This window comes from Rhea pennata, unplaced genomic scaffold, assembly GCF_028389875.1.
Source record: "Rhea pennata isolate bPtePen1 unplaced genomic scaffold, bPtePen1.pri scaffold_46, whole genome shotgun sequence".
Taxonomy (NCBI): domain Eukaryota; kingdom Metazoa; phylum Chordata; class Aves; order Rheiformes; family Rheidae; genus Rhea; species Rhea pennata.
Window position 1 is genome coordinate 575,068 of NW_026907685.1, and position 21,696 is coordinate 596,763.

The 21,696-nt window shown below is 48.3% G+C and overlaps 2 protein-coding genes and 1 pseudogene across 2 annotated transcripts; 2 read left to right on the plus strand and 1 right to left on the minus strand.

Annotated features, from left to right (window-relative positions):
* The first annotated feature begins 3,012 nt into the window (after window positions 1-3,012).
* LOC134154833 (olfactory receptor 14C36-like) lies at window positions 3,013-4,256 on the plus strand. Its single transcript, XM_062601480.1, has 2 exons — window positions 3,013-3,609; window positions 3,990-4,256. The coding sequence occupies exons 1-2, from the start codon at window positions 3,013-3,015 to the stop codon at window positions 4,254-4,256; spliced, it is 864 nt and encodes a 287-aa protein (XP_062457464.1).
* Window positions 4,257-4,368: 112 nt separating this feature from the next.
* Window positions 4,369-8,252, minus strand: LOC134154834 (guanylate-binding protein 1-like; annotated as a pseudogene).
* A 1,317-nt stretch (window positions 8,253-9,569) lies between these two features.
* Window positions 9,570-10,538, plus strand: LOC134154835 (olfactory receptor 12D1-like). Its single transcript, XM_062601481.1, has one exon. It carries the CDS (start codon window positions 9,570-9,572, stop codon window positions 10,536-10,538), a length of 969 nt encoding a protein of 322 aa, XP_062457465.1.
* The last annotated feature ends 11,158 nt before the right edge of the window (window positions 10,539-21,696 follow it).

The following is a 21,696-nucleotide window of genomic DNA, read 5'->3' on the forward strand; positions in this document are numbered from 1 at the left end:
AGCCAGAAGCTCCTTACTTTTGCTTTGCTGTAGCTCTTTGCTCAGCTAGTTGCAAAGGCAGTTGAATGACCACAGCCTGCTGCCTCTGTGTAACGGCTTCAGCACTGCACTGAGCTCTTCTGGTGCCTGGATGTCATATTGCCCAGGGCACTAGCAAATTCCCCAGACATGGGGTAGGAAGCCCCAGGAAAGCATTGTGGTCTGTTTTTTGGTCTGCAACACAAGGTTTCAGGAATCAATTAGAAGATCAGCAGCCATCCCTCCAGCCATTCCTCCAGCCAACTCTTCCTTGAGATCCCTGGGAGGGCTGAGACTCGGGAAAAGAGTCATATCTGATGAGCTGGAGAGAGGACAGGAACAAGAGCTAGTTCTACATAACATCTGTATTACAAGTGCCTCTGGCTTTACATTCTGCACTTTGGGAACAAGAGCTTGCCTTTTTTCATAGATAATATGTCTTCTTTTTCTCATATCAGTTTTGTTTCTACAATGTTTCAGAAAAACAGGAAAGAGAAAATTGTCACGAGGTTTCTTTTACCTAGAGGAAAAAAGCTTAGCTGATAGATAGACGATCTTGTAGAGTAAAATTAGCTATGGCTGTAACATGCACAAATGCAGCAGAAGTCCTTATGACCCTCTCTCTTCTTAAAAAAAAATACTCATTTGATGTAGATGGTATAAATATATCCTTCAGTGGTGTTTATTCAAAAAACATTTCTATTCTATTCTAACTCTACTGCGGAACTAGAACAGCTCAGAAGCTGATTTCTGGACATAAGATAAGTCTTAGGAGTCTTGAATACCTGAGGTCAGAACTGGAATACCCCAATATTGCCCATGAATAATGCTTGACTCCATCAGGTATCTTGCCTACAGCTTACATACACCTTTTTCTCTGTAAGGCAGAAATGGCCACCTCCAGCTTAAATGCATTTGGTGGCATGACTCTGTGTTGGGAGTAATCTCTTGTTGAATCTAGGTAAAGGAAAGAGAAAAGAAAAAGGCAAAGACAAAGCCAAAGACAATGACAACGACAAAGAAAAAGGGAAAGACAAAGACAAAGAAAAAGAAAAGGAAAAAGGGAAAGGGAAAGAAAAAGAAAAAGGGAAACAAAAAGGGAAACAAAAAGGAAAAGAAAAGGGGAAAGAAAGGAAGAGGAAGAAAAGGGGAAAGAAAGAAAGAGAAAGAGAAAGAGAAAGAGAAAGAAAGAAAGAAAGAAAGAGAAAGAGAAGGAGAAGGAGAAGGAGAAAGAGAAAGAGAAAGAGAAAGAGAAAGAGAAAGAGAAAGAGAAAGAAAGAGAAAGAGAAAAGGGAAAGGGAAAGGGAAAGGGAAAGGGAAAAAGAGAAAGAGAAAGAGAAAGAGAAAGAGAAAGAGAAAGAGAAAGAGAAAGAGAAAGAGAAAGAGAAAGAGAAAGAAAGAGAAAATGAAAGGGAAAGGGAAAGGGAAAGGGAAAGGGAAAGGGAAAAAGAGAAAGAGAAAGAGAAAGAGAAAGAGAAAGAGAAAGAGAAAGAGAAAGAGAAAGAGAAAGAGAAAGAGAAAGAGAAAGAAAGGGAAAGGGAAAAGGAAAGGGAAAGGGAAAGGGAAAGGGAAAGGGAAAGGGAAAGGGAAAGGAAAAGGGAAAAAGAGAAAGAGAAAGAGAAAGAGAAAGAAAGGAAAAAAGGATGGGAAGGGAAGGGAAGGGAAGGCAAGGCAAGGCAAGGCAAGGCAAGGCAAGGCAAGATTACAGAAGTTGAACGGCATTGTGCTGATTAAGGTGCCGTGAATAGTATCATCTGGCTAACATCAGGTGAAAACGCTGGGAGCTCCTGTCCTAGCAAGTGGCCAGAGAACATGAATTTGTCTCACAGTCTGAAGAGACACAGTCACCTGCATGGCAGGGCAGGCAGTCCTTGTGTTTAGAGCAGTTTTGGAGGGACACAGGCATTTCCCTAGCCGCACCTTTTCACCCTCCCCTTTGGACCAGAAAAATCCTGTCCAGCTGCTGCCACCAAACGGTCTGCCTTTCACACTACAGGCCCTGCAACATTACCAGATGTGGTCAGATCTAAGCGGGACCTTTGTGTTCCCAGGTACACTCAGCATCTCTTTTGTTTTTGAACTGGACTCTGTTCTCTGACCAGTCCAAGCTCTTTTTCAGAGTCACGTCTGAGTGCAGTCTTCCCCTAGCTGAGAGAGGTGGCAAGCATAGGCAGCTGGGAATGAGCAGACCAGCTCTCCTGGGTCGGCAGGAGCTTTTCTGCCTCTAGTGATTCACTAGTGTTCACACGGAGAGCAAGGGAAAAGTCAAGGATTTCTCCCATTGAGAACATCACATGATGTGGGCACCTGAAAATTAAATAAATGTACAGCTAGACTCATCTGCTCTGCCCCATTTCCTGGAGAACAGCATGTGAAAGTGCTGAACCTTCACCTATGGAAGAGTGTGTACATCAGAGCTTGTCACACTCTGTTATCCATATAGTCTGGAAAAATAGCACGCATGGTAAATTGATGTGAGGTCAGGGACAAAGCCCTCTACAATGGGTTGGGTCACTCCCGTCTTTCGTTGCTTTGAGAGGAGGCTGGTGGTGACTGATTCCAAAACAGATAAATCTGCCAAAGAGGGGAAAGTAGGCTATGAACCGGTCCTCTTTCCTCTGAGAAGCAGCTGGCCATGGTGCTTATTTCATCTTTCATGGTAGTAAATGAGATAATATATCCACTGGGTCACTGGATTAACTCACCTTCACTCAACTCAGGGCATCCATCTCCTGGAGCTGTCACCTCCATGTGCCCACTGCTGTAGAGCAGGAGTAACTCCTCTGCTGCTCGTGGGCAGAAGGCACTGATGCGCTCAGCCAGCGCAAACTGGAGTTCAAGGTAGGAAACTGCCAAAAGGTGCTCAAGAGGCATAAAGAGGCCATGCGGAGGGCTTCTGTATGAAATGGAATGTGTTTTGCTCATGGAAGTCCATGTAATTTCTCGGTGTCTTTTTTTCCTTTGACAGTCCTCACTGACCAGAGGGAGGAAATAATGTCCAACAGCAGCTTCCTCACTGAGTTCCTTCTCCTGACATTCGCAGACAAACGGGAGCTGCAGCTATTGCACTTCTCGCTGTTCCTGGGTGTCTACCTGGCTGCCCTCCTGGGCAATGTCCTCATCATCACAGCCGTAGCCTACGACCACCGCCTCCACACCCCCATGTACTTCTTCCTTCTCAATTTGTCCATCCTGGACTTTGGTTCCATCTCCACCACAGTCCCCAGATCCATGGCCAGTTCCCTGTGGAACACAAGGGCCATTTCCTTCTCAGGATGTGCTACTCAGGTCTTTCTATTTCTTTTCTTCATTTCTTCAGAATATTATCTTCTCACTGTCATGGCCTATGACCGCTACATTGCTATCTGCAGACCCCTGCACTATGGGACACTCATGGCCAGCAGAACTTGTGTCAAAATGGCAGCAGCTGCCCGGGGCAGTGGTTTTCTCAATGCAGTGCTGCATACTGGAAACACATTTTCAATTCCACTCTGCCAAGGCAATGTTGTGGAGCAGTTTTTCTGTGAAATTCCCCAGCTCCTCAGGCTCTCCTGCTCTGACTCCTACTTCAGGAAAGCCGGGGTTACCGTGGTTAGCTTTTGTGTAGCTTGTGGGTGTTTCGTGTTCATCGTGCTGTCCTACGTGCAGATCTTCAGGGTCGTGCTGAGGATCCCCTCTGAGCAGGGCTGGCACAAAGCCTTTTCCATGTGCCTCCCGCACCTCACTGTGGTCTCCCTGTTTGTCATCACTGCAGTGTTTGCCTACCTAAAGCCCCCATGCATCTCCTCCCCAGCTCTGGAGCTAGTGGTGGCCGTTCTGTACTCAGTGGTGCCTCCAACACTGAACCCTGTCATCTACAGCATGAGGAACAAAGAGATCAAAGAGGCACTGATGAAATTGGTTCAAAGTATAGTATTTTACCAGTCATAGGCTGCCTTCTGTCTTCGTGAGCGATTCCCAGTTTCTCGTAGGCTGGCTTACGAGGTGTGGGCCCAGTGAGGAATGGGGCAGGGGACATGGTAACAAAGGGCATGGAAAAGGCAAAGGTTTACAGTGCCTTCTTTGTCTCAGTCTTTCCTGATAAGACATGGCTTCAGGAGTCTCAGGTCCCTGAGACTCATGGGAATATGAGCAGTGAAGATTTACTGTTGGTGGAGGGGGATCAGATTGGAGAAGATCTGAACAATTTGAAGTTATGGGACCTGATGAGATGCATCCATGAATGCCGAGGAAGCTGACAGACATCCTTGCTAGGCCACTCTCCATCATCTTTGAAAGGTCCTGGCAGTCAGGGCAGGTCCTGGAAAAAGCAAATGTCTCTCTGACATTCAAGGATGAGGATCAGGGGAGCTATAGGCTAGTCAGCTTCTCCTCGATCCCTGGGAAGGTGACAGAGCAAATCTTCCTGGAAACTATTTGCGAACACATGAAGCATAAGAAGGTGATCAGGAGTAGTCAGCCTGCATTCACCAAGGGGAAATCATGCTTAACCAGCCTGATGATAGCCTTCTATTATGGAGTGACTGGCTGTGTAGAGGAGGGGAGAGCAGTGGATGCTGCCTACCTTGACTTCAGCAAGACTTTCAACACTGTCTTCCATACTATCCTCATAGACAACCTGATGAACTACAGATTCGATACATAGATGATGGGGTGGTCTGCCACTGGTTGTATGACAGAGCTCAGAGGGTTGTGATCAGTTGGAGGCCTGTAGATAGCAGTGTCCCCTAGGGGTCAGTACTGGGTCCAGTCTTGTTCATCAATGACCTCGAGGAAGGGACTGAGTGCCTCCTCAGCAAGTTTGCTGATGATACAGAAGAGGTACAGTGCTACGCAGCTTGGGGTTCCCAGCATCTGAGGGGATCTAATATTACCTATCCTCTTTTTCCTTCTTGTGTTAGCTCCAATAAATGGTATTTTAAGCAACACCTTACAGAATCTGAGTGCTTTTCTTACTGGGATCATAAGCAGCACTGTCCCAGTGCCTTGCACTGGTGTAGAACAGGCTCTCCCTCCCGGCCATTGCAACACCTCTCAGGAGCCCAGAGGCACCCTGGGATGGGAGGTGCAGGGTGAGCAGCCCCAGCCCCAGTGCTCTCCAGCAGCCCCTCTGAAGCCAGAATAGTCCCTGACAGTTGGCATAGGGACTCCCTGTGGGTCATGGGGTGTCTGGGATGTGCTGATAGAAACCACAGGCATCGTTATTTAGAGTGCGCACAGACCATATGCAGTGTCTAGGTGTGCAAGAGCAGGCAGCTCACCAGTGCATTCCCTTCTACTTCATAGTCTTCTTTAAGGACTGCTTTCCAATGAGTTTTTCCCTGCCTGGGGTTTGGCAAGGAGCTGTTGGAGACCTTCTTTCTTCCCTCTGCCCTGTTCTGCTCTTTTGTCAGCCCATGGGCACCTCCACAGTCCCTCTGCGCTGGGTAAAGATGAGTCTCCATGTGCCATCCTCTGACCCCAGGTAGGAACAAGCAGTGCCTATCTCTGCTCGGTCCAATGTAGGTGCTCGGAGCAGGCCAGAGGAACAGAAGAAGAAGGTGCAACAGGCACAATGGCACAAGTAGCATCAAGGGAAATTTCAGCTGGGTATTAGGGAAAAAGCTGTCACCATGAGAGTGGAGCAGTAGGGGTGCAAGGGCCCAGAGATTTTCAGACCTTGCCTGGACAAAGTACTGGCCAACGTAATCTACCTGGGAAGTTAGCCATGCTCAGAGCAGGGGTTTGAGTATAGATCTCCAGATGTCCCTCCTGACCCAGATCCTCTAGGATAGGTAAGAGGTCTCCGGGCATGATAGTATACTCCCATGGGGCTGAGATCTTTCTAGCAGTTTGTCACTAGTAGATGAGGAGGTCTCTGTCACTCTCTAGTTCCCGTGAAGCAAGACTCAGTCACATGCTGGTCCCCATGCTATCCTTCAAGGGGTGCCTTTCCTGAGGAATGAAGGTGCCCTGAAGACCGTCCTCAGCTCCGATCAGCTGGGAGTGGTGAAGCACAGTGGCTCAGACTGCAAGAGCAGCAAGGGACAGAGCAGCAAGAATGGGTACAGTGAGGGGAAATGGAAGAGAAGTGGCTCTAAATGAAGAAGCAAGTACAGCAGCCGCTGGAAAAGCTCTTCCATTTCCCACCTGCGTCATCTGACCATGTATTTGAGCCTTCCTCAGGCACAGTCCCAAGAGCAACTAGCCAGCTCTGACCTTCTGGACCTTGGCACTCACAGCTCCCCATTACTACTGTGTTGTCACCATGGATGGTCTTGGGTGTAAACTTCTCCCAGATGTGGCTGCATAATTTCACCATCTGCTCCTGGAATTCAGGCTCAATCTCACTGTCATGATGCTCCTCCAAGCGTGGCACTTCTGGTGTGGGGAGAACTGGTGAATGCATTCCTGGGAATGGTTATAGAACTGGGTTTCCTGGCTGCTACCTGTGGAGGCAGGCTAGGGAGCAAGCTCACAGGGCTTAGGCTTTTGTTGTCTTATGCTGAAACGCAGCTGTCCAGAGCTGGACACATCTTGCCCTTCCTGAAGCACAGCACTGAGCACAGCGCCATTCCTCTACCGGGCTTTAATTTCAGCACATTCTCTAGGTACTTGTCTTCTGAGATTTCCTTCCCATCCACCTTCAGTTACAATGTGAAGTCCTGCACAGCCCAGAGAAAGGATAGGAAGAACTAGAAAACTTTGTCTGACTCCTCCAGCTCATCTCCACTCCCCCTAGGAGTTGCTTTCACCTTTACATTCTCCATCAGCTTTGTCACATAGCTGGGGAGCTGGCTAAGGAAATAGAGACCCTGGATCCTCAAGCCAGCGCACTCTACCCTTTCCACCCATCAGCACTTAATAAGGAGAAGTGGAGATTCTGCAGGGACAGAGAACAGCCTGGAGTCACCAGCAGAAGTAGGGCTGAAACCCTCAGCCCTGAGGTGTAGGGCACAGGATCCCTGAGGTCCTGTGTCACTGTGCCCCACCAGGAGGCTCTGATCTCCCCAAAGAAAGCAGCCATTTGAGGACCTGGGATATGCAAACCCCTAAGCTAACGCTTAGAGAGAGGAGGTCTCTCTGGTGCTGCTGCCCTGCTGAGGATACTGCAGCTGGCCCATGGCCTGCTGGTTGATGGTGCCCTTGCTGTTATAGACCAGAGCACTGGACAGCACTATGGCTAGCTCAGAGATCCATGCGTTGCTCTGGAACAACCTTGGCTCATACCAAGAAACTCTGTGCAAGACCCCTAAGAGTGGGCAAAGCTCTAAATTCCCAGGCCTTAAATGTCCAACCATGGGCCATGGCAGGGACAGCTTTTTGGAGAGATTCACACACATAACATCACCACGTCTTCCTATAGCCACCTTGTCCTCAACCCTTAACTCTCAGAGTCCCACAGGCTTCTGATTACTAGAAAGTGCTGAGGAATCTGGCAACTTGTCAACCTCAGGAGCCTTCTCCTAGCTCCTCTGGCTGTCAGCACCACAGAGACAGCTCCAGTTCAAAAGGCACTGCAAGCCTGCAAGGCACTAGATTTCAAAAGGCCCACCAGCCTAACGGCTGCTGAGTAATCACAGATCCAGAATGAGAGGGAGCGTGGCTGTGAAGACATGATGTCTCACCAACCAGCATGGCCCCAGCCACAGACTTCCTCCAGTACCCTGCAGACAGCCAGGATCCCAGGCAGAATGAGGGCTCTGACAGTCAAAGGCAAAGGTGAAAAATGCCAGGTAGGACTTCATGCACCAGAAGACTTTATCCATGTAGTTCTACACTGGCCTCCTGCCCCACAGGTGCAGGATGTCCTGCCACATCCTTCCTGGCATACCGGCACAGGCAATGAGAACACCTTGAGTCCTGCCACATGGCTGGGTCCTTGAGAGCTTCCACAGTGTTCTGTTCACACAAAAGGAAGTCTCTGCTTCTTCCACACTTTCCCCATGTCACTCAGCCCTTCAGTGTCTGGCAGCACCACAGTGTGTCCAGGCCAGCACGGGTGAGGAGCACAGCACATCCAGATAGCTTTGGTGTAGGACTGCATGGCGAAGACCAGAGAGAAACCTGTGGAGAGGACACAAGGGGCTCAGTAGTGTTAGATAGAGAGCAGGAAAACCAAGGCATCTTGGCTGCCAGGGGCTGGTACCTGGGCAGCTCACCACCTCTCCCATCCTCTCACAACCCTGCCTGGTCATGAGGTGGGACCTGCCAGTTCAGTACAGCCCTGTGATGGCCACCACCACAGGCTGCATGAACTATGACGGCATCTGCATGCAGTATCTTCTGCTGCACAACCAACTCCCACCTCTGCATGTTCTCAATCAGGCAGATGGGCACTTTGGTGTGGATTTCAGGTGCCATTGCTCACAGCAAATAGAGCTTGCACAGAGGACAATGAGACAGATATTTGGAGCCCTTGAAAATTATCATAGTTTGTTCAATCTCCATCTTCAGAAGTTAAAAGAAAAGTGAGAGTTTTAAGATTTTTGTGGAGTATAAAGGGAGCAAAAGATGTTAAGTCAGAGGCAAAGTTCAGCTGTTTAGTTGCAGCAGATCAAATGAAGCTATGATACATATTCAATGTATTATGCTTGGAAACTACAAAAACATATAAAACCCTTCTTGGCAAATTCCCCATTGGTCTCCCTGAGAATTATATGCTATAACCTTGCGTATTTCAATAAATGGCTTTTGATTCTACAACGTTCTCCTGCTTGTGAGAGCTTGCCGTACAAATAATCAGCAATCAGTTCAACTCCCCATGAGCTGACCCCATGAGCGTCATGAGCTTTCTGCGTCCCTGAAATGCTATGCCTTCATGTTTTCTGAAATGAAGTCCCATAAGGCTCAGAGGCTTGATCCCAAGAGAAGTTACCAGAGAGAGAGAAAATTTCCTTTACTGGAAAGAAATGTGATTGTTTCAGTGAAAGGGAGTACTATATAAAGGTTTCCTGACACCACTGAACAGTCTGCATTAATTTTCTTTGAGAGTGGTATGTTATATGATCTACTAAACTACAATAATACTTCAGCTTTGGGAAAGATTCAGTATATTCAGCTAGGATTTGGAATGAAGAAAATGATTAGAAAACCTTTTCTGAATTAGAAAAAAAAAGAAGAAAACATAGGATTTCAGAATGATCGTTGCTTAAAAATTAGGTAACCAGCCAGCCGTCCTTCCTTCCTTCATCCTTCCTTCCTCCCTTCGTTCCCCACTTCCTTTTTTTCCTGCTCCCTCTCTCCCTCCCTACCTCCCTCATAATTTTCTTTCCTCATTATTCTCAAATATGCCATTCTTTTCAGTGAGCTGGCACACAGGTGGCAGTTTCAACGGTGGTATTGACCATCTAGGCTACCACATTTTCTATTATTTGTTGAAACAGCTGGGGTGGAAAATCAAGGAATTCTTTTGAGTCACTTTTCCAGACTCAGTAGCTGATCTCTTCCATTCCTGAGGCAGCATCAGCTGATGATACACCTTACGGAAGAGGACTCTGGGAAAAGGAAATAACAGCTCAGGACAGAAGACAGCAAGTTACTGCCAAGTTATTTTCTCTTTCCCTGCAGGGATGGATAACCAGACAGAGGTGAGGAAGTTCATCCTCCTTGGCCTGAGCAATCTTCAAGGGCTACAACAATTCCTGTTCATGCTATTTTTACTGCTGTACCTGTGCAGCCTGCTGGGGAATACAGCAATCATGACTGTAGTGGTATGTGAACCCCGGCTCCATACCCCCATGTACTTTTTCCTCTGCAACCTCTCCTGCCAGGATATTTTCTACTCCACAGTAACCATACCCAAGATGCTGGCTGGCTTCCTCTCAGGGTGCCAGAGCATTTCTTACACTGGCTGCCTAAGCCAGCTCCACTTCTTCCACTTCCTGGGAAGTAGTGAAGCTTTGCTTCTGGCTGTCATGGCCTATGACCGCTGTGTGGCCATCTGCAACCCCCTGCGCTACACCCTGATCATGAGTCCATGGGCCTGCCTGCTGCTGGCTGCAGCTACTTGGACTGCTGCCTTCCTTCATGCTCTGATGCACACAGTCATGACCTCCCAGCTGCATTTCTGTGGCCCCAACCACATCCACCACTTCTTCTGTGACATCAAGCCTGTGGTGAGGCTGGCCTGCGATAGCAACCAGATTAACCTGAGCCTTCTCAACATCATCACTGGGAGTATTGTGATAGGCCCCTTTGTCTTCACACTCTCCTCTTACCTGTACATATTTTCCTTCCTCTGGATGAAAGTCCAGTCCAAGGAGGGAAGGAGGAAATCCTTCTCCACTTGTGTCTCCCATCTCACAGTAGTGGTCTTACTCTACGTCCCTGTTATTTTTAATTATGTGCCACCTTCCTCGGGAAGTTCACCCAGGCAGGACATGATAGCCACCCTCATGTATAATGTTGTCACATCGGTCCTCAATCCTTTGATCTACACCCTGAGGAATGTGGAGGTGAAATGTGCCCTAAAGAGAAGACTTTTCTCCAGACAGCTACTAGTGCAAAAAATGTTCTGCCTTGCAGCATGTGTGGGGTAGGAGGCAATGGGAAATGCAATCAGAGGCACTTTTGGCTCAAGAATGTGTTGTGCAGAAATCTGCTTTTCACTGCCAACAGCCTGGGCCCCTTCAGAAAAACCCTACATACTGGATATGGTCTTATGTCTCCTATCTTGGGCAATATCAGTGCATAAAGATGAATATATGTTGGTGGAACTGCCACTCCTATACATCCAGCTGGAAAAGAGAAGCGGCTCCAGAGAGTGATACTTCCAAAAAAACACCTTTATTACAGTGATTTACTCTCAAATGTCACTCGATTCTTTATTTTTCTTTCTTTCTTTTTTAAGGCAGCCGAATCCCACTTCCAGTCAGAGCTGTCAAGAGAAGCCAGGGTATGGTTCATCTTATCCTAAAGCCAACAGATAAGGAGGGATTTAGTTGTTTCTGTGGGATTCATTTGGCCATGTACAGAGAAGTATGTTATGTCACCTGAAATACTCTGGGTATCTCAGCTGGTATCTCTCTGCTGCTCCAGAAAGATTTAGATCCTGTGCCAGATCCACCAGCCCTGTATGGCTGTCAGATAGCCCAGGGCATCTGAGATGGTGCTCGACACTTGTGTTTAGGCAACGGAATTCCACCTCCATCGCCTAGATCCACAGTGGTTGAAACTGATGTTTAGGCATTTGTCTCACAGGGAGGAATGTACGTTTGGAACCTCAAATGTAGGTGCCTTAATCTCAAATTGAATCTCTCCCTTAATCCCAAAATTATCTTCGCTGTGGTTCTAAGAGTACCCTCTGCAGGAGGGTGGTGTGATTTCTTTACTCCTACCTTCCTGCTTTCTCTTTCCTCGTTTACACTACTATATGTATCTACCTAAAATCTGCAGCTAGCTCCACATGTAGTTCTACTAGCCACTAGCCTCAGAGTAGCTCTTTGTTTGTTCGTTTGATTTTTACTGTGAGGTATCTGCATTGATTAATGTAGTCATCTGCAACAGGAGCAAAATGAGATCCATTTTTTTCTTAGGAAGTCAGCTGCAAGGGGTGGGACAGGCTTGCCAACAAGCAGCCTCCTGTCTTCTCCTATTTACTTCTGTTTTCTTATTGTTCAACCTTCACCAGTGTCTCTTTTTCATAAGAATACATTTTATGGAAAAGCAGATTACACTGTGCCTGGAGCTGCACAGTGCGTCCTCTGCATCTAGTTTATGTGGCTTGTTAACAGTTACAGAAGGAATGGGCCAAACATTTGTCTAAACTGTTAGTTCATGTGTTTGAAGGTTAGTCACCGTAAATACAAAGAACAGAAGAACAGTGATGGCAGAGAAATGCCAGTTACCTGCTCAGTGCAAAGGAGCACCCTGACTTGGATATTCTTAAGGCCATCCAAGGAGAGCGACTATCCCATTGTCCCTGGGGCCTTGGAGGGAGTGTTTCTTCCAAGGTGAGTCCACCCGAGGACTCTCCTTGAAAGCCTTGTGGACTGAAGCGTTTATTGCATAAAGGGAGAGAGGATTTATCGTGGGAAGCAGGACAAGAGCATTTGGGAACTGTGCAGAACCTTAAGGGGGCTTTGGGAATGTGTGAGACTTTAAGAGATCTTCAGGAGAAGGACCAAAGGTGGGGAAAGGGATCAGAGTGGACTGGAGAGAAAGAAACTTGAGGGAAAAAGAGTTTAACTGGCCATGTATGAACAGGTCACTATGTTTGTCTAGTTGTGCCCAGCACCTGATCAACCCTACCTAGCCAAACGAGTGAAAAGAACACCAGAGCAGTGTCCCACTTATTCTACAGAGTAAGCTTATTCTCCTCTAATGTCCTTTCAGAGAGGTCCATTCAGATCTTTCACGTGTCTTCTCAGTGCCAGACTAGAGTCAGTCTGAATAGGGTCTTCTTTCCCCACTGATTACATCAAGCCCACTCCCTTGGCTGAGGTTTTGCTGGATGGTAGATAGGGACAGGGAGAATCTTGTTCATCCGTTCATGAACAACACTGATTAGATGATGTGGCATGTGGCTATTTATTAAACACTTGTGTCCTTATATAGAGGTCCCTTTTCCAGGTTAAGGAGATCCAACAAGCCTAAGCTAGCTGGTGGTGATGACACGATTGTGAGAAAGTTTGCCCAATCAAGTATTTGTCCATTTATTTGGGTAAGCTGGCCCTCTGACAGCTTAGCCTCTGAAAACATGAGCAATGTTCAGGACTTAATTTTCTTCTGCAACTCTGGTCTTCACAGTCCAGTCCAAGGGTTTTTCCAATGACTATGATATTTCTCAGAGCTGACAGGTTGTATCATATTCAGCTTTGATACCACACAACGTCCACAGATCACAATCGTTGGTTGTATACATATCCTCAGCAGCTTTTATAAAGAACCCATGACACTTCTCACCTTTCCTGAGAACCACCCCCTTGCTGCCCTCCAGGCACGTCTCTGCTTCTCAGAAAGTCTTTCCCCAGATGAGAGTGCCCACGCCGGCCGGCTGCTGCAGGTCCCCCTGCCCTGTACTCCCTGCAAGGCTCTGTGCAGGCACTGCTGCTCTGCAAACAGCCAATGGTGGTGCCACACGGCTGCGGGGCGATTCCACAGCGCCCGTCCTTGTTAGAGCAAAAAGCAGACCCAAAAGGATGGTTAGCATGCCACTGGCAGTCCCCGCCTCCCATTTTATGCAGCTGTGGAAGGTGCTCAAAGGGACCAGGCAGCATTTCCGAGAGCACGAGGTATGTTATGGGGCTGCGCTGGATCCAGCCTATGACATTTCAAAGAGAGTACAAGGGATGACTCTCTGGTGTCTTTTTCCCTGAGCCTGCTGGGTCTCCACTGCCTCTCCTGGGATTGCAGAGCCTTCCTTTACCTATACATTTCCTGATTTTGCTTCACTCACCGCCCACTCCCACTATACTATGGTCCTGGAAATGCTCTGAGCTCCCCTGGCAGCTTATTACCTTTCCAGGCAGATGGTCATCAATCACTAGCCCCAACAGATATGTTACTGCCTCAGGAAGGTTACTCTGTGATCATTCAACACCTCTAAAGACTCAGGGCCCAAATAAGCAAACTCTGAATCTAAACTTAGTTCTCTAACAAGCTGCAATGAGACACTGATCGCGTCCACCTGAGTCCATGAAGAACCCAAGCAAAGCAACAAGCCCTTTGGGGATACCATTCCATCACAACTTTAATGACTCCAATTTTGGAAGAAGAGCCAAGTGTAAACTCACCGCATTCAGGAGATTGCTTTCTATTGTGGAGAGGCTATTAGAGAGGACAGATTTGTCCGAGAAAACGGAGCCTTCATGCCCTCACAGGTTGCATACTTCCACTGGGCAGTCAAGTGCTAAAACAGAAGAGACCTCCCGGTCTACAAAGAAGCACTGTCCCTACAACCTGTCTCTAGCTCCACCCTTGCAAAAACACTCGACCCTTCTGGGATGCCCCAGAACTTTGCCCTGCACCTCAAAACGCCTGCCTGATGCTCCTCACCAAGCACATTCCTGCAGCACAAGTAACCTCACAACGTGCAGCCCAGCCCTCACCCCTTTACCTGCACTTCCCTCCTGGATGCCTCTAGCCTCTCCTCTCAGCACCATGCCCTTTCAGTCCAACAACTCACAAGCCCTACCTTTCCTCTGCCTCTCAGATCCCAAACCCCTTCCAGTGAGGCTTAAAGGTGGCTGGAGAGTTAGGGGCCAAGAGGGAGCATCTTTGGGCTTCAGCTTCAGGTATCCATGCAGGGTTTGGGCTCTGTGGTTAGTGGGAGCGAGTGAGCCTGCTTTCTCCCTTCTAGGCAAGGGATGAGAGCCAGCAATTACCTTCAGGCACAGGCTCAGGGTTAGGGGAAGGGACAGAGAGGGCAGCTTCAACATAGCTCTTTGGATTTGGCCTCAGTGAGTGGAGGGAGGAGAGAGGCAAGGTGGAAGGATATGGCTTCAGGTTAGTGCTTCGGTTTAGGGGAGAGACCGCCCACAGGGGCTCTCACAGCTCCCAGTCACAACTGCAGCACCATTCCCTCAAGGCTCCTTTCCTCCCCAAAACATGTCCTCTCTCTTGGCCAGCATCTGGGAGCCCTTCCTGTCCTCACATGCCATCCTCCAGCTTCCGTATGCTCAACTGAGGGAACATAGAGCACCTCCTCATCAGCACCCAAGTGCTCTCCCTCCAGTCTACATCCCTCTCTGATCCCCCCACAACCTCTCTGACCCTCTGGTCTGCCTGTCACCCTTGCCATGAGCACCTCACAATGCCTGCCTGATGCTCCTCACCAAGCCCATTCCCGCAGCACAAGTAACCTCACAACCTAAATCAGCCCTCACACCTCCACCGGCAGCTCCCTCTTGTCTGCCTGTAGCCTCTCCTCCCCTCTCCATGCCTTTTCAGTCCAATCGGTGCAGAGAGGCAGTCAACATTTTTTGTTGGGACACTACCTGTACTCTCTAAGCCTTTCTCTCAGACCAGAGAAGCAATTGAAGCAAGCCTTGATTAACTCAGGTCAGAACTGGAATACCCCAATATTGCCCATGAATAATGCTTGACTCCATCAAGCATCCTGCATACAGCTTACATACACCTTTTTTTTCTCTGTAAGGCAGAAATGGCCACCTCAAGGTTATATGAATTTACTGGCATGACTCTGTGTTGGGAGCAATCTCTTGTTGAATCTAGGTACAAATAGAAAAATGAGAGGAGAGGAGCAGAGAGGAGAGGAGAGGAGAGGAGAGGAGAGGAGAGGAGAGAAGAGGAGAGGCGAGGCGAGGCGAGGCGAGGCGAAGTGAGGCTGGGAGCTCCTGCCCTAGTAAGCTGCCAGAGAACATAAATTTGTCTCACAGTCTGAAGAGACACAGTCACCTGCATGGCAGGGCATGCAGTCCTTGTGTTTAGAGCAGTTTTGGAGGGACACAGGCATTTCCCTAGCCGCACCTTTTCACCCTCCCCTTTGGAGCAGAAGAATCCCGTCCAGCTGCTGCCACCAAACGCCCTGCCTTTCACACTACAGGCCCTGCAACATTCCCAGCTGTGGTCAGATCTAAGCGGGACCTTTGTGTTCCCAGGCACACTCAGCATCTTTTGTCGCCTTCTCCTGAGAATCGCTTGAACACCACACCAGACCCAAAAGTGCAGGTATATGTGAAAATAACAGTAAATAACAGTTTCCTGGCTTCATTTCCTGTTTGATGTCAGGCAGGCAGAACATACCCAGCCATAGTATTTCATGTGTCCGGTCACCCAGCACATTGGATATAATCAGAGAGAGATCTGGAGCAGTGCTGTTACTGTGAGAGCTGTACTGCGGGTGTGCTTGGTGCGGCCCAGGCTGTCATGGCACCAGGTGACCTGCTCCTGGCATCCTCCAGACTGGGACTCCACTGAGACATGCTGTGGGGGAGAGGGGAGCTGTTGTGAGGACGCAGGATGTCCCACTGTTACGCCAGGTCCTGTTAGAGAGGCACTGCAGGGACACACCTTCCCCCCGGGCACTGTGCCGGGTTTTGCAGGATGGAATTTTGGTGGAGAAAAGGAGGTGCGAGCACCCTGAAAAGTTGGGCCCAAGCTCAGAAAGAACGGCACATAAGACAGAAAAATGGGTTGCGAATAGGGGATGGTGGTTTTTCTGACAGTAGATGTGTAGATGCCTGTGAATGGTGGTGATGCTGGTTTGCCTCAGTTATGTCTCAAGTCTCTGATCTAAAGGGGAAGCATCAAGTCTCAGCAGTAATAGCTAGAAGCAGTTGCTTCTCGTAGCTAGCCTAGCCTATCTTTTAATAGCACTTCTGACATGGTCTTCCACAGCATCCTTGTAGCCATGAAGCTCATGAAAGGGAGCAAGGGACAAATGCAAAATCTTGTGTGTGGTATGGGCTCTCCGCTGTGGCAGTGCAGGCTGGGGGCTGACTACTTGGGTGACAGCTCTGCTGACCAGGTCCTGGGGGCCTGGTAGACAGGCAATGGTAGACAGGCCCGGCAGACAGGTGGGAGTATCTGCCAGCAGCGAGGCCTACAGGGATGGAGGCTGGCAATACACAGGGCTGTATGAAGATGACTGGAGCTGGTCAAACAAGGTAAGAGATGATTCCCCTTTACGAGGCATACATGAGACAACATGTGGAGTACTGCACCCAGTTTTGGCTTCCACCACTATAGAAAATGACTGACACACTAGAGCAACTGCAGTGAGGAGATACCAAGAGGTTCCCAGGTACCTCATCTTAGCTCCCCCGTGTCTCTCCCCCGGTGCTCAAGTAATAAAGCTGTTGTTCAGATTCTCTCCCCCATTCACCTAGGCAATCAGCACTTTCTCTCATAACGAAGGCTAGTCTCCTGTCACTCTGGCTACATTCATTAGCAAGAGCTCGGGCAAGAAATTTCCAGAGTGCAAAAACATGGAGAAGTGCCCTCATCCCCAAAAAACAACAACCCTCCCCTCCTAACCAAAACACTAAGATAGCAGTAAGAGCTCCAGTGAGAGAAAAATCAAAGCAGGTGCAAGCTTTGTGTCCCCACACAATCCCACAAGAGAGAAAGCTATTCAGAAGAGATAACTCAGCTGCACAAAATCGCCACACGAGACTGTGGTATCTTGGCAGGACGCTTCAAACACTGCAGACATATTAAGAGAGATAACAACGGAACGGGGGGGCCTAACAAGAGCAAACTTCAGCACAAAACCAGACACTAGACTAATACAATTTAGATGGTGCCTCTTTGTGCTTCCTTGATACACTGCAGGTAGCAGCTTACACAGGAGACAAGGCTTACCAGTGAAGCCTTTCCTTCACCCTTTTCATTCTCCAGTTTAAATTCTTGGAATTTTTGTCTCCCAGAATTTGCTGGTAATGACTTAGGAGGAAGCCTAAGGCTGTGAGGGGGGAAGTTTGCATTTCTAGATAATACCTAAAGATCAACTGGAAAAGCTAGGACGCTGTTGTAAGAAGATAATTCCAATGAACAAAGAAGCAAAACATTTAATGATTTTTTCCCCTGCTTCTAAAGTTATGAAAAGAAAGGATTTAAAGTCATATTTCAATGGACTGTGAGTTCAGTTTTTCTGACCAAGAATATATAAAACTAATCATTAAATCTACAGGTAACTATCGTGTGAACTCTAATTCAAGTTAAGTGTAATTAAACAACTGTCGTCAGACAAAAGAAGTCTGTGGGGTTGGATTTTTATTTCTCTCTCTCTTTTGCCCTTACTCTATTCAAACATCTGGGAAGTGGTGGAGCTTACCAGGCAATGCAGTGGGGCTGCTGTGAGTCCTGAGGGAGGTGAACTCTGGTGCGGATGATGCAGGAAACCGCAGGCTAGGAGTACCAGGTTTGACCCTCAGGGCACTGGTACACTGCTGGTGATGGAAGCAGTGCTGCCTCTAGATTATCCTGCAGCCCTTGGAGTCCTTCCTCCCATTAAACACAGCACGCCAGATTTTAAACTCTGTACCCTTGATGGGCCCTGCTAATGCAGCTTCAGAGGAGCACTCGCAGGCAGGAGAACGTCTGGTCCCTGAGGCAAGTGACGTTTTGTGAGTCAAGGGAAAGCTGAAGGCTTCAGAGCCAGGCATCATAATGCCACTGTACACGGAGGAAAACTCTGCGTGTGTTTGTGAGGGGTGGGTATGTGTCCGTGTGTTTGTGGCAGGGTAAATGTTCTGCTACTTTGAAGTCTGCAAGAACCACAGTCCTCCTCAAATTCTCTTTACAAAATGATGCTGCATAGAGACTCTCTTTGGCCTCTTCCCCAGGGGACATGTTGCAGGATCCCATGGGCCTCCAGGGAATCTGTGTGTCAGGGGAACAGCATAAACATGAGACCTGGTGGACAAGTTCCAGCTGAAGTGTTTGTGACCTTAGGTAGCAAGATCAAGGCACCAGTGCCCAGGACAGCTGCCTTCTAGGCTCTCCTCTTGGAAGTGCCTCTGAGCACCGCTGCACTTGCCAGGCCAGGAAGGGCTTCAGAGAAACCACACAGGAGAGACAACACGTGCCCCTAGGCTTGAGCAGGAGACTACTGTAGAATCCCTGCTACAGCTTGAAACATTGTCAGACCTTGTAAGGGCACCAAGGACTTGAGAGCTTGACCAAAATGGAACTGAGATGGGCTGCCTACATTATTGGACAGCCTGTCATCATTTGTGGGGGTTTCCTGTGGAACTACCCCCGAGAACTGCTCTTGGGGGTGTTACTGATACTCTTCCTGTCTGATGTGCAGCTGTGTGTTAGCTCTGGCTTAGCCACTGCTGGTGCTGATGCATCCCTTACCACCTACTTGGTCTGCTGCAAGACCCCTCTGCAACGCCCAAGCGGAGAGGGAAGCCTACGTGCTACTCGTGTGGGGAAATGCAGGGGCTGGGGATAAGCTTTTGCTTTAAGTTAGTGATGGGGAAGACTGTAGCTCTGAAGGCTCAGAACACCTGGCACTGGCCTGTGTGAGGTATTGCAAGTTGCCCTTCCTCTGGCCATAGGCCTCTCTGTTCCTTCTCAGATGAGTTCCTGGGTTAAAGCCTCCTCTTTGGAGATGATGGCACCAGCAAGATTGATGAAATCCGACAGAGAGCAAGGTGTGTGTTTGTTTGTTTGTTTACGCTGCCTCTCAAGGAGCTGCCACTGGTACTAGGATTTGGCTTCTGTGCTTCTGGAATCCCAGTCCAGTGTCCTAACCCGGAGGTCATTGTGCGCCCCTTGCTTCTCTTTCTGCTGGTGAACCAGCTTAGCCATCTCTTCCTGTCACCTAATCCACAGGAGAGCAATAATATTGAATGGGGTGGAGGGGAGGGATTTCTGTGCTTTGAAGGCCAATATTGGAACATTTGCTGAGGAAAGTGCTGCTTTGAGAAGCAGTTTTCCCAGCCCTTCCTTGCCCAGCACTGTGGCTGAGGCTTGTGGAAGGACACTGCCATTTCAATAGGTGTCCTTTTGTGCAGCATGGAGATCAAGAACTGAAGAAGGACAGTTGTAAGATACCAAAAAAACCCCCAAATCATGAAATGTAGCAGGTTCCCTTTCCTGCCCTCAGCCACACACCACACACCAGGTTTCTCACAGGTAGCAGTGGAGCTTCCCCAAGGGCTCTGCAAGCACAGGAGCTGCATCTTGATATGCTATTCCAATTGGAATCTACTAGGGATGGTGTTCTTCTCCCTCTCTTTTGATTTTAACAAAAGGAATAAGACCTTTTTCCGTCATCTACAACTATTTTACTAATTTCCTCTGGAAAAGAAACACGTAGCCCAGCCTCCTTTGAAGGAGCACACAATTCCTGGGGCTTCCTCTCACAACTTCTTGATCAGCTTTGCTACTACCTTTTTTGCTTTATCTCTAGTATTTGTATCTTGGCCACTTTGGAAGAGAGCACTGCCGTTTATGTGAGTCTTTTTAATCTGTCATACTCTGTTCAGTTGTGAATGCTCCTATTGGAATTTTTTCTCTCCCATTCTCTCCCAGCTCCCACTTACTTTTAACCTGGAATAACACCTGCCTCTTTCGGGCTGACCTTTCCAGAAGCAACTCATTTCAGCCTTACTCTGATGCTTTGCTTGCATATCCTTTCCAAGATGTGACATCACATTTGTGTCTGCTTTTGTGCATTTTATTAGGGACAGGAAGAGAAACCTGAGCTCTCCAGAGGGGAATCCCTGGCAAGGTGTGGGTCCAGAAGCTTGCCACGAGCTTCTGTGCTCATGGACCTGCATACTCAGGAGGAATTCACTGCAACAGCCCAGGGCTTGCTCCATGTTTACTCAGCAGGTTTGTTTTGGAGAGGAAAAGCTGGACAGCCTTTTGTTACTTTCTTTCCCACTTCCACTTAGGATACTCTTAGCCTACAATCCCTCATAGCCCTAATAGAATGAGTCCTAGTTTAGGAGCAGTTTTATTTATGCCCACAGATGCAAAAGCAAAGCTGACCTTCAGCACTTGCAGGACTAACTCAGGCTGCTCTCAGCTGGTAACTTCCCTGGTAGCTGCCTGCAGCTCTTGTGGAGGATTTCATTTTCTATAGCCATCTCATCCCTTTGCCTTTCTCTTCCTGAGATGGAGACAGGTGATATTCTATGAGCCAAGGGGAAGCTGAAGGCATCAGCGCCTGGCAGCAGAATGTCCCTCTGTAGGAAGCAAAACTCTGTGTGTGGGTATGTGTGTGTGTGTGTGTGGGGAGTGTATGTTCTTATTCTACTCTCCCACGCTGAGTCTTTGGAACAAATACCTGATGGAGAGTCTGGTGGGTTGTCCAAGGGGCTTCTCTCCCATGTCCCAGGGGGCTTGGGTCCACAGCTCAGCTGCACCACCATCTATGGGCCTTTGCACTCCTGCAGGCATAAGATCCCCCCATTCATTGCCCTCCACCTGAATTTATACCTTGTTCTCCATCCTATTCTTTTTTGGAACTACCTTTCCACCGCCCCTGCATTTCCTTTTCTCCACCCAAACTCTGCACAAATAAACAACTTACCTTTCTGCTGGGCCCCCATTCTAGTACATCCATACCTACATTTGGTGTTTCCGACACTCTTTCCTAGGCTATTTTGACTGAATGTGGCCTTTCTCGCAGAGCTCTCTACATCAAGCTGCTCTCACATCCCAAGACTCCCTTCTGACCCTATGGATCATGCTGGTCATATTTCTTTTCCATTGTATTTTTGGGGGACAGAATTATCTTACTAATCTTAGCCTTGATACTGCTACCTAGCAGCAATTCCTCACAGGCAGCTTGCACAGCAGAGAAATGACAGAACCCAGTTACTACTCACAGAATATCTCTGCCTGCAAACAGTTTTCCTCACACCTCTAGTACTCAGTAGAAGCAATGGGGAGTTTTGAGGCCTCATGTTCCTGCAGGGCCTCTTGCTCAGTCGCTCCTATTAGCATCAGGTGCATTTTGTCCCTCTTCCCGACCCAGCCCCCTCTGACTTTTCTCTACTTTCAGACTTTCAGGATCAGGGAGTGGAAGGGCAACTCCCAGCAGACTCTGGTGACTCCTGCTGACACATTCACTGCAGTGCAGGAGCAGGCCCTCCATAAAAGACTGCCTGGCTTGTGAAGGAGGGGATGTTTGACAAGGAAGACTACTCTGCAGGTTATTACAGTGTAGAAGGAAGATTGGAGGAGATTTGAAAGGAAAGGAAAGGAAAGGAAAGGAAAGGAAAGGAAAGGAAAGGAAAGGAAAGGAAAGGAAAGGAAAGGAAAGGAAAGGAA